This window comes from Primulina eburnea, chromosome 4, assembly GCF_022965805.1.
Source record: "Primulina eburnea isolate SZY01 chromosome 4, ASM2296580v1, whole genome shotgun sequence".
Lineage (NCBI taxonomy): Eukaryota > Viridiplantae > Streptophyta > Magnoliopsida > Lamiales > Gesneriaceae > Primulina > Primulina eburnea.
In genome coordinates, this window is record NC_133104.1 from 43056917 (window position 1) to 43069594 (window position 12678).

Sequence of the window (12678 nt, forward strand, 5' to 3'; positions counted from 1 at the left end):
TTAAAATAATTAATTTTTAACCTCGTATTAATTTTAATAATTATATATTAATAAAAATTTAAAATTTTAATATAAGTCACATTCAACTTAACAAAAAACAAAAAGAACGTTTTATAATCTCTTACTATTTTTTATAATCATATTTTGATCTTCATTTAAATATAAACCAAATAAATTTATAAAAAATATTTTACAAATATACAATATGTCCGTATATTATTCATACAAATATTATAGTCAAGAGTAGTTTAGAGAGTAGAAAAAATACATCAAATCTAGGAAAGATTAGTACACAATACATGAGAAACAGGTCTTCTAAAAAAACCAAAATAATTAGTCGCTTACGTAACTTTGTACAAACAAACGATGCCATTATTTGATAGACATAAACTTGTGTGAGTCGATCTCACGAGTCGTATTTGTGAGACGAATCTTTTATTTGGGTAATCCATGAAAAAGTATTATTTTTTAAGCTGAGAGTATTACTTTTTATTGTAAATATGAGTAGGGTTGACCCGCCTCACATATTAAGATCCGTGAGACGGTGTCACATAAGACCTACTCTATTTGATATTGTCTGAGTCAATCTAATAATGTAGCATATTTTCTATCCAAAGAAGAGCTAACTTGGATTTTGTCGATTCTGATTCATATGACCATATTCATCAAGGATGTTTTAAAATTTATATTCTGATATGATATATATTTTTAAAAAAAATAAAAGAAATGGCCATTTCAATAAAATAATATATATTTTTTGTGTAAACAAAATCTTATGTGAGACGAGTAGCTTTCCTTTATGTATAAATTTATATTCCTGCAAGTTTTAAATTTTACAACAATATGCGTATCTTATACTATATTTTAAATTCATGTTACAAATGCTTAATTTACCTGCACAGTTTACAAACAGACACACACAACTTAGAATATTGTAAAATTGAATTTTATCCATAAGTTTAAGATACAAACTTATTGATGTGAATGATTTATTTTTTCTTCTTTTTTTTAATCACAAATTTTACTAATAATTTGAGTTGTATATCGTTTTGATATATTTGAATTAGAAGAACTATAATTGAACCATTTAAAACAAATTGATATTAAGTGAAAGTACATTTGAAATTTATATGATCATATACAAGTTGTATTACATAAGTTTAACCTGATATTCCATGTTTTCAAGATTCAATATATATACATTGCATTCATTATTTTCGACGTATACTGAGTAAACTTTTGAACTAAGCATGTGAACCGGGCTAATAAGGTAAATTGCACAAAGTTTCTAACATCTGATCAATAATTCATATATTCTACCCACTCGAACAAGAATCCTATACCAACTTCAATACATATAATTAATTGTGTTGTGGAAATTAATGGAGCGGAACTTGAACAATTTGACCAATCAAGCATAGTAATAGCCAATTGTCAATTTAATAACGTGGGCTAATGTCTCTGAATTTATCGACCTAATCTTGTGGATATGTAGAAAACATAAAGTCATCTTGAATTCTTGACTAATATGAATGTACTATTTTATATAGTTCTTCTGACCATATACATTTTTTTCCTACCTTTGACCCTATCACTCAAATCGCCACCCTATGCAACAAAAATCTTGAATTTGCATCCCATTTCACTTCATTTATTTAAATCTTATTAATTGAGACATATTAGGGATGTCAATTAGACGGATACGATCGGACAGGAGACCCATACCATTCAATTTTTATGGACCCATTACCTAACCCACTTCGTTTAAATATGATTTGGATCCACCCCATATCTAATAAAAAACGGGGTCGGTTGGACCATGGAGAGTCGGAGACCCACAAAAAAATACAGAAAAAGCAAGGAAGCCTTGGAGAAATTAAACAAATATTTGAAAACCAAATTAAACAAAGATTTCTACAATCATATAAATTTCAGCAATATTTTACAAGGAATGAAAAGTTAAAAACCTTGTGATCAAATAAACAATATTAAAGTGACTTTTCATTCTTTCATAATTGTCGGCCAACATTTTTTTTTTAAAAAAAAACATCTAAACTTCTTTTTCCAAATGAGTCAAACTATGAAGATCACAAATCAATTTCATTCAACATATACATATATGGAAAATAAAAAAAGATATACATCTATGGGTGGGCATTACTTGCTCCAGACCCGATGAGACTCTTCCCATGGGTTTTCTCATGCACCATTATTCATAGGACTTCTCCCGTCAAGGTACTGGAGTTTTTAGCTTTCTCAGGATTCGAATCCAAAACCTCTTGAACACATAGGTTTTGGAAAAGCAATCCTAATACCAGTTGATCTAATAGCTTTTACCTAACGAATCGTTCGGAGAGCGTTACTAATAAAATCAGCATTTTGTGGGTTTTATACTAATAAAGGAAGGATTAGATGGGTTTAGCCCGGGTCAAATGCCTTTGCAATTCCTAATATTTTGATGGGTATGCATACAAGATTAACATATCAAAATAAGATTTTAAAAATAGAATTATTCATTAAAAAAAATTAAGTAAATTTTATAATTATAATTTCAACGCGCTCTTAGGCCTTTAGCAATATGATACCCGAAACGGCCCCCCTTAAATCTGACTTCGGACGAAGCCCCTAAAACCCGCGTCTTTTCTCACCCGAGCTGCTGGTATGCATCTCACACCGGAGACACAAGCGGGACCGGGAAAGCTCAAAATCACGTAAACTGGTCAGTTTTTTCTTCATGTCCGCTTTTGCAAATCAGTTCCTTCGGTTGTTAGTAGACTTGTTTGTTATTTTTCAATTTGGCTCGTATTTTTGGGGTATGCTGTTTATTGGATAAATGCAATGGTTGGTATCTCAGTTGGGCGATTCCAGGGTTCTATTCAGGAGCATAGTACTTTAACTGAGTATCATATGTGCTACTTCTCTGCTAATTGTAGTTTTTTCTTGGCTTGCTGGCTCAAACATGTCTAATTAGGTTGTCTGGTAGAGATGGGTTTCTGAGTTGTCATATCTTACAATAGCTGGAACTGTTTTCAACTGCATCAAAGCTGTAGTAGGTTTATCTTTTATAGTCGTAGATTATTCAAGAATTTTTCTGAAAAGCCAGTGCGCAATCGAGAATTAATAACTGATCCCAAATCCCCATGAGTTGAAGTGCCAAATGTTCTTTAAAAAACAGTTGCAGTTTGCTCCAGTTTGGACTTTGACGTAGTATTAGTTTTGAGAAAAGACGTCATTTCACAACTTCTCTTTTTTCATTTTTTAACTAATCATCATTAGGAGATGTTTGCAACTATCTTCAAAAGCAAGGGTAGACCATTTTATTTTCACGTGGTATATGAGACTGAACATATCACAGGGTAAATGCAATTCATATCATATGTGTTGAATTCCTTGATTATCTATGAGAATTTTTATTTTATGCTTGTGATTCACATTCACATTTTGTGTTGCTCATGCTAATTTGAACAGCGTGTGCTTTTGTCGGGGTGCTGTTATCAGGGTTACTCTACATACTTTGCTTCATGCCTAGATCCTTTTTCACGAATCTTTCAAGATGAGTAAGGAAATTGATTTAAGAATGCTTAAGTCACTTCATGGTCCTCAGTCTCTGCACAAGAGAAGAAGAATTTCTGTGGACGGAGTGGATACTTTTCTCTCATGTCAGGTTTCTAGTCAAGTTAAAACTCCCTTACCAACACTGCGACACTCAGATTATTATACGAAACCTTGCTTAAGTGAGTTGGCTATTCAGGAGTTTACAAATCCAGGTTACTGTAGCAGAGTCATAGACTTTACTGTTGGAAAGGTTGGTTATGGATGGGTTAAATTTGTTGGGGAGACCGATATCAGATGTTTGGATCTAGACCGCATCATCAAATTCAATAGATGCGAAGTTATTGTCTACGAAGATGAAAGTTCCAAGCCTGTGGTTGGTCAGGGCCTCAACAAGGAAGCTGAAGTAACTTTAATCCTGCGGCTAAAACCTTTGGATTATTTTACCAAGAGCCGAGTAAGAAAAATTGTGAGAATATTGAAGCACAAGACGGCAAGTCAAGGGGCACAATTTCTCTCATTTGATCACCTTAATGGTGAATGGAAATTCTTGGTAAAACATTTTAGCAGATTTGGTCTGAGTGAAGATGAAGAGGATATTGTGATGAACGATGTGTCTCCGGAAGCTAAAGTTCCAACCGAAATGAATGGCTATGAGGATTCGGATGTTGATGAAGTGACTGCCTTAGAGGGTCCAACTCTGCTTTCACATTCTCTTCCTGCTCATCTCAGGCTTGACCCGGTTAGGATGAAAGAACTGAGAATGTTACTGTTTCCTGCTGAGGAAGGCGAGGCAGATGGTTTTAGTGGCATGCAGTCAAGTGATAGTCCACCATGTGTTAAAGAACCATCAATGTCTCCATTACACCATTCTTCTTCAAAGACAGAGCGTAAGATGATTCCCCATTTGGTTCGCAAGACTCCATTAGCTCTAATAGAGTATAACCCTGGGAGTTTTAGTTCTAACTTCCAGGGTTCCATGTTGATGGCTCAACAGAATAAGGGTTTGCATCTTAAGGCGTCTACATCTGAAGGTTTTAAGCTGGATCTTAAACTTCACAAAACACCATTAGCTGGGAGTCATTCCCATATTATAGTTGATGCAGCATTGTTTATGGGTAGGTCATTTCGGGTAGGATGGGGACCCAATGGAGTCCTTGTTCATTCTGGTATGCCTGTTGGCAGTGCTAGTGCTCAATGTGAATTATCCTCTGTAATTAATATTCAAAAGGTTGCAATTGACAAAGTGATTAGAGATGAGAGCAATAAAGTGAAAAAGGAACTCATTGACCTTTGCTTTGACTCCCTCCTCAATCTTCACAAGGAACTGAATCATGAAATAAAAAGAGTTGATCTGGGAACCTTTGACCTAAAGCTTCAAAAGCTTGTCTGTAACCGACTGACACTTCCAGAGATTTGTCGAAGTTACATAGAGATAATCGAGAAGCAATTAGAGGTGTCAAGTTTACCACCTCTTTCTCGTGTCCTATTCATGCACCAAGTAATGGTTTGGGAATTAGTAAAAGTCCTCTTTTCGTCGAGGAAAATGAGTGCAGAATTTAAGTCTCTTGAAGCCGATCACGAGGAAGATATGGTACCAGATGGGAGGCAAAATTATCCTGAAGTTGACCTGGAAGCACTGCCACTTATGAGGCGGGCAGAGTTCAGCTATTGGATTCAAGAAAGTGTTTACCACCGTGTACAAGAGGATATTAGTTCACTCGACGAGTCCAGTGATTTAGATCACATATTCTTGCTTCTTACTGGTCGGCAGCTGGATGCTGCCGTGGAGCTTGCCGCTTCTAGAGGGGATGTAAGACTATCCTGTCTGTTGAGCCAGGCTGGTGGGTCCCCAGCAACTCGTTCAGATATTGCTCATCAGCTTGATATTTGGAGAAAAAATGGAATGGATTTTAATTTTTTTGAAGAGAATAGGGTAAGGCTTCTTGAATTGCTTGCTGGAAACATTCATGGAGCACTGCACGGTGTAAAAATTGACTGGAGAAGGTTCCTAGGACTGTTAATGTGGTATCAGTTTTCACCTGATATTTCATTACCTGTTGTTTTTAATACTTACCAGAAGCTTCTTAATGATGGAAATGCTCCATTTCCAGTTCCAGTTTATGTCGATGAAGGACCAATTGAAGAAGCTGGCAATTGGGAAATAGGTGAACATTTTGACCTTGCATATTATCTTATGCTTCTTCATGCTAGACAAGAAGACGATTTTGGTGCTCTAAAGACCATGTTCAGTGCCTTTGCCTCAACAAATGATCCACTTGATTATCACATGATTTGGCATCACCGCGCAGTTTTAGAAGCCATCGGAATTTTTAGTTCAAATGATCTCCATGTTCTCGACATGGGATTTGTTTCCCAGTTACTCTGTGCAGGGCAATGCCACTGGGCCATATACGTGGTGCTTCATATGACACATCGTGAAGATTATCCTTATCTGCAAACTACTGTCATAAGGGAAATTCTCTTCCAGTACTGTCAAGTTTGGAGTGCACAGGACTCACAATGGAGCTTCATTGAAGACCTAGGTGTTCCTTCTTCGTGGTTGCACGAAGCTTTGGTGAGTTGGTGTTTCTTGAACCAGTTTGAATATGTTCGTAGATTAATGGTTTTGCTTTGCCTTACTTGAAGCTCGACCAGTTTTACTAAAATTCGGTTCTTATTGATTGCCGGTACTGTTGAGATTGCATCATATGCTCATGTTTTACTAGGAATATTGAATGAGTCAATTAAATGAAGGCCTCAGTTAAATAACTTTTTCCAAAAAAATACTTGCAATAGCTTGGGAGTGCTTCTTATTTACTTCCACTTGACGGTGGCAACTATCGAATTTTTTCTCATGGGTTTTCCTCTTCTTTCTTTTTACATGCAGGCCATATACTTCAGTTACAACGGTGACCTCATGAAGGCCTTGCATCATTTCATTGAATCCTCAAAATGGCAGAGAGCTCACTCCATTTTTTTTACTTCAGTCGTTCATTCGCTCTTTTTGTCAGGTAGAAAGTTGGCTGGTCCTTTTTCCTGATCTTCTCCACTGAGTCGAATTTGGTGTCCGTCATTGATCAGTTGGTTCTTTTGAATGGTTTTATGCCATGCGAGGTACTTCGTGGTTATGTATTCAAACAGGTGCTTAGTTTTGGATAGCTTTCATTAATCTGAGCTGAATTTACAACTGTTTGTTCTTTTTGTTTGGAACTTTGATAATTGATATGCGTGCATAGCTACATTGTTCCCATTTATCTTCGTGATAATATTTGCGGGCTGATCTATGCAATTAGAAGAGGACATGGGATTCAATGCTTCTGCAATCTTACTGCATTTTACAGTGTGTCATTAATTTGGTTAAATGGCAAGTGGTAGAATTATATTACATTTCTTCAGAAACTAATATTTTTTGGATGCATGTTCTTTTAGGTTCGCGTTTAACTTCCACCAGATATATTACTCAAATAGTTTGTTCCTGATGATATGTCCATAGCAGATTACATAAAGCGATTTTAATGTCATTGTCATGCAGCAAAACATTCGGAGATATGGAGGCTTGCAACTTCCATGGAGGACCACAAGTCAGAAATTGAAAACTGGGACCTTGGGGCCGGAATTTTTATTTCATTTTATGTCTTGAGAAGTTCATTGCAAGAAGACAGCAACACCATGATTGAACTGGTACAATCTTCTTTACTTTTTGTAGTTGCAGAATTAGTAATTCTCAGACTGAGATCATGTTGGTTATGAGGCTGATATTATGTTTACTGGTACCTATTAAGCTTTCAGATTTTCATGTGATAATATTTGCACATACTTGCATTCTTTTCCTGATTTTCCATTCTTAATTTGGCAGGGAACTCTTGAAAACAAGAATGATGACTGCAGGGATTTCATCGTCCGAATAAACAAATGTTTGGATGTTTCGGGCAGCAAATTATCACTTGATGCAAGGTATTGATGTTTGAACTTTGTGGTTATTGATGTTTGAACTTTGCGTTAGAAGCATGCCATTGTGTCAAAATATTTCCTTTTCCTTCAATTCCATTGTTGTCACCCTATTATACACCAGTTCGTAGATTGTTTGAGGTTCCTAACAGAAATTTAGATGACTGATGTGCGTGAATCTTCCAATCGACTAATTATACACACACACACACTTATATATAAATACATGTGTATATATATATATATATATATATATATATATATATATATATATATATCAAGACCATTAAGTATGTGTATATATACGGGCCTTTTTTTTTTGTCATGTGAAATTATTACGTACATCAAGCTCGACCATGGCTGCTATAGTTTCTGATACTTTTGCACTACTTCACTGGTCACGAGCTTTTGATATTGCAGTCCTGTTATTCTTGAGGAGTTCTTGTTCTCTTTCGCTAAATTGCCGCGGTAAATGGCAACTCCTGCGGTTACCTTTTGCATCTCACCAAGTAGCTTTACTTCAGATCTCCTCGGCGTGATCTTTTGCTTTATAGATTTTTCTCTGGGCATATGAAACGTAATTTTGTTCTATCTCCTCTATAATTCAAAGTCCTTCGATTAAGCTGCATTTTTTTAAATATTCTTGGGCGAAAGCCGTCTATTTGTCTGTCTCTGTTTCGGCAGCATACAAACAGCTAATATATTACCTTTACACCTCAGAGTAGTGTACTCAAAGATGGCAGAAGAAGTCTCCCGTCTTCTTCTTTCCGATAATGACGAAGGTTCATCAGGCGAGGTTCAGTTAAGCTGCTTCGACACGGTGTTTGCTGCACCAATGCCTGAAGATTTACGTTCGTACCGTTTGCAAGAAGCCGTTTCACTTTTCACATCATGTCTCTCGGAGATGGCGCAGTAATCTTTTTTATTTCTTTTTTCCTTCCCATTCTCTGAATAATATTTGTGAGTAGGGAATGCGGTGATTGAAAGTGTGGCATATGGTGTTGTAAACACGCACAACCTTGGTATATCAGATTCAGAGGTGTCCATTAGTGGTCGGGAATTTCTTTTCACAGAGGAAGATTGGTGCCCTATCTGTATACTAGATTTGTCATCTTTAAAAATATTATAAATATGTTTCAGTTTTTACTACAAGGTTGTTTATTTCCTTTTTAAGTCCAATGGCTTTTTAATATATAAATGAACCAGCCTCCATAATCTCTATTGAATTAGTTCACTAATATAAAATCTTTACAGGTACACTGGCAAGATCACAAATCATTCAAGAGCCTAGAATCTGAAATGCAAAATCTCGAATTAAACATTCAAATCATATTGTTTGTAATGAATTATCGAAAATCATAAGCAATCCAAAGCAATCCAATCTTCACGATTTCATATAAGTTTGGATTTGCAATTCTTTTGTTTTGTGAAGTGTGGAGCTCAATTTCATTTATTAAGTCAACAAAAGTCATATCTGATTTAAAAATTGATTCAGATAAATTTTTTAATAAGTTTTGTTCATTAATTTTCAAATGTGAACTTTCATCAATCATTACTATTCCACGTGCACATGTTGCATAAGTAAAAGAATGAACGATCTTAAACTCAATGTTGATGTATCTACAACTCTGAACTTAAACAGTTATGATGTAGGAAGGGTAATCAGATACTACTAAGGTAGATTGGTGTTGGCTTTTGGAAAGCAAATTAATCCACCTCTCTCAATTGTTCATGGTGAGATATTAACCATTCGAGAAAGGGCTTTTCGAGGTGTTGAAGTTGTCTCAGATTTTTTATTGATTGTGCAAGCAATCACATCTATTCAAGAGAATCTCGGATATGATGGAATGTGTGCGCATGATATCAGCAGCATATTGTCGAAACCGGAAATATCATATTTGTACCAATTGCTTATTTTACTTCTTCTACTCGTTCACCATTTGTTTGGTTGAATGAATATTTTCCTTATTGGTTAGTTAGACTTGTAATAGATGATTATCATTAATAAAATTACAAGTTTACAGTCAAAAAAATAAAAATTCGTGTATTTACTTTATTTTTTAATATCTTAAAATTGTTGGATTATATATATATATATATATATATATATATATATATATATATATATATATATATATAAAATCGTGAACATATATATATTTTCTTACACTTTCTTGTTGTTCTTATGTTCACGATTTTTATACTTGTCATACTATATTTATTTGTTTGGGGCTTTCTCATTACTTATACGAGATTGATGTTGTTCGCTGTTATTATTATGTGATTTTCATATTTTCGATTTAAGTATTTGGCTAACAAAAATATTAGATTGAAATTAAAATAAAGTAAATTGATAAGTGAAAAATGATACATTGTTTTTTATAATTCATAAGTTTTTACTAACCTGATTTTTTTAAAGTATTCGTCGAAATGAAAGATAAATGAGGGAGTGAGATTCTTTTAAGATTTTTTTTTTTGTCACACTGATGAATGAAAAATAAATTAAAATTTGTGGCGAAAATCCCTAATCTTGCCTGAACCCTAACGATGATAGTGTCACCCTGATTCTGAACACTAGTTCGATTTACTATTCTCCTCTCCCCCCTATATTTCTTTCTATGTTAACTTCGTTAATGGCTCAAGGACTAATGAGAGGATTGCGAGCAGCGGCGAAAAATGTCGTGCAGCGGCAACGGTGGAAGCCCATGTGCAATGCTTTCAGAAATTCAACACGAAATTATGTCTCGGAAATGGAAAAATCCGCCTTTGAAGGCAAAATTCTCCGCCTGATTCACAAAGAAATCCATTACGCGCTCGAATATTCCCCTCCATCCCCGGTACCGCAGCAACTTTTGTATACAACCATTGTTTATTTATTATTTTTTCGTTTTTGGCCTCATTTCAACTTCGTGTTACAGTATTACTTTTATGTTAATGATATATCCTGGACGCAGTCAGATTTTGATAAAATTTGGTTTTTTGAGATTTGGAAAAATTTGAGGATAAAATGGAAGGTAAACTGAAGCATTAAAGAATAATCGGTGGCTCCGACTAAATTCTTGGGTCCCCCCTATGAACAATTGCTTATATTTAAGTCGAGCATTTCTGAAGGTATCAGACTATCAGTACTATTTTTACACTCACAATTTTTTGTGTGCTGTAAAAATTTTCCCCTGCGGTGCAATTTGGTCAATTGCTTGTATTAAATATGATTATAGGCAGTAAAGATCCAACTCAGTTGGAAGTTCATAGTTGTGGTTTGATATGTTATAATTTAATAGAGGAGGAGAAGAGGATGATTTGGGCTTCCAATCTGGCTTTTCGTTAAGGACATAACTGATTTTGTATTTGTAATAGTCTTGCAAATCTGGAAGAATAACAAATAATGTACACGAGAAATAGGAAACCAACTTCCCACTGAGCTGAAGATCAGCAATTTAGCATATCATGGAATTGTTGACAAAACAAACTCATAAATTTAATATGGATCCAGATTACTGAATCTAAACCTGAGGCCACCACTTTCCAGCATGTGTCAATTGCATGCCTCTGTTATTATTGGCAACATAACATGGGTTCGTCATTTTTTCCTTGGTCTCGGGTTGAAGTTGTTGGGAAAGGTGGGCAAGCAGGAAAGTTAACGGAATTTACTCGTTTGAAGGGAGCCGCAGTAGTTTAAAAAAAACATGATTTCGATCAAATAAACATTGACTTGTTGTATTATCTCAGCTGCATTTTTCTACATAACTATGTGCATGTGCTTTAAGGTACCAAATCCTTTGTGAAGATGATCTTATCGGATGCTTTATCATAAACAAGATTTAAATGACATTTTTATGGTAAAAAGTAAAAGAGCTTCTTATTCTTATTCTTTTTCAAAGTTACAGAACAAAAGAATTATTTGCAGATACATGCGGACAGAAGTGAATTGCTACTTTTTAGTGCTATAAGTTTATTGGTTGAACCAGTTCACTTTTGTGGATCTCGTTGAGATTGTTTTTACTAGAAATTATATTTGATGTAGAGCTGAATTGGATGAACTGATTAAGCGTAGTAGAAAACGATGGAATACCTAATTATGTGCTACAGCATATACCAGAATTCAATGTGTTCGAGGTTGATGAAAGGCCAGGGGAACAGTTCATTCGGTTAGTCAGGAGATATGGTGAGACTGAAGATGTCAAAGTTGAAGTGACTATGTTTGATGGATCTGTTCCAGTTAAAAAAGCTGGTGATTCGGACAATGAGGATGACATGAAGCTTCATATTACTTTAATTGTTGATATTTTCAAGAGGGGGAGCATCAATGTGTTGGAGTTTGTTTGTTCTGCATGGCCAGATAATATTGAAATTCGCAAAGTTTTCACTCGGGGGCTGGAGCGAACAAAGGACCTACCTTATTTGGGCCCTGATTTCAAGTATGCTCCTTTTGCTCAAAACCAGCAAAGCTTTGTTCATATTCCTTCATGAAAGAAGTTGTGAGTCGTCACTGTGTATTTATTATTCATTTGCATCACATTAATTCACTGTTGTGGTTTGCAGGGAATTGGATGATGAAATGCAGAATTCCTTATATGATTTCTTAGAAGCCAGGGGTGTCGATGACAATCTGGCTGTATTTCTGCATCGATACATGACCAATAAAGATAAAGTTGAGTACGTACGTTGGATGGAAAAGGTCAACTCTTATTTCCAGAAATCTAGAACCTAGTAACTGATTCCCCCAAATAGCCTCTTGCTCTGAATTGGAGCTTCATGTTTGAGATCGAAGAGAAAAAGTTATGTGAAGTTGAAGTGGCGGACTTCTTACGTTTCTTAAAATCGGGCACATTAGCTTTTGTTCAGTGTTCGTAAGGCCCTAATGTTCACTTTCTCCTATCTCGTTTTTCTGCCATCCAAAGTAGATCAATGTGTGGTGGTTCACATCTTCCTAAAACCTTGAATTTTGAGATTTCTAAAAGTCCTCTGAAACAGGATTTTTTTAGTTGAGCAGGTTATTCCTGGGTTTATCGATATTCACTACAAAAAATAATAATTTTAGCATTAAAAGTAATACTTTTTTCATGGATGACTCAAATAAGAGATCAATCTCACAAAAATACGATATGTGAAACTGTCTCACACAAATTTTTGTCATAATTTAATTATATCAACAAGCAGTTTTCACTTAATATA

General features: G+C 35.1%; 2 protein-coding genes across 3 annotated transcripts; both read left to right on the plus strand.

Moving 5' to 3' along the window:
• Positions 1–2570: 2570 nt before the first annotated feature.
• On the plus strand, positions 2571–8649 carry LOC140829254 (nuclear pore complex protein NUP96-like). Of its 2 annotated transcripts, none has more exons than XM_073192321.1 (6): positions 2571–2719; positions 3469–6130; positions 6443–6566; positions 7088–7236; positions 7412–7509; positions 8224–8649. In XM_073192321.1, exons 2-6 carry the CDS (start codon positions 3554–3556, stop codon positions 8417–8419), a joined length of 3144 nt encoding a protein of 1047 aa, XP_073048422.1. In that variant the 5' UTR covers positions 2571–2719; positions 3469–3553; the 3' UTR covers positions 8420–8649. The 2 variants fall into 2 exon arrangements, with proteins under 2 accessions (XP_073048422.1, XP_073048421.1); XM_073192320.1 differs by having other exon boundaries at positions 2577–2719; positions 3499–6130.
• A 1337-nt stretch (positions 8650–9986) lies between these two features.
• LOC140829255 (uncharacterized protein At2g39795, mitochondrial-like) lies at positions 9987–12454 on the plus strand. Its single transcript, XM_073192322.1, has 3 exons — positions 9987–10340; positions 11593–11921; positions 12046–12454. The coding sequence occupies exons 1-3, from the start codon at positions 10122–10124 to the stop codon at positions 12212–12214; spliced, it is 717 nt and encodes a 238-aa protein (XP_073048423.1). The 5' UTR covers positions 9987–10121; the 3' UTR covers positions 12215–12454.
• Positions 12455–12678: the final 224 nt, after the last annotated feature.

Bases quoted from the DNA above. Each gene is read 5' to 3' on its own strand.
- LOC140829254 (XM_073192321.1), top strand. From the start codon at position 3,554: ATGAGTAAGGAAATTGATTTAAGAATGCTTAAGTCACTTCATGGTCCT. The intron at 7,237-7,411 runs GTACAATCTTCT...TTAATTTGGCAG, and splicing joins GCAACACCATGATTGAACTG to GGAACTCTTGAAAACAAGAA. The intron at 7,510-8,223 runs GTATTGATGTTT...TTTACACCTCAG, and splicing joins AAATTATCACTTGATGCAAG to AGTAGTGTACTCAAAGATGG.
- LOC140829255 (XM_073192322.1), top strand. From the start codon at position 10,122: ATGTTAACTTCGTTAATGGCTCAAGGACTAATGAGAGGATTGCGAGCA. The intron at 10,341-11,592 runs GTACCGCAGCAA...TATGTGCTACAG, and splicing joins AATATTCCCCTCCATCCCCG to CATATACCAGAATTCAATGT. The intron at 11,922-12,045 runs GTATGCTCCTTT...TGTGGTTTGCAG, and splicing joins TATTTGGGCCCTGATTTCAA to GGAATTGGATGATGAAATGC.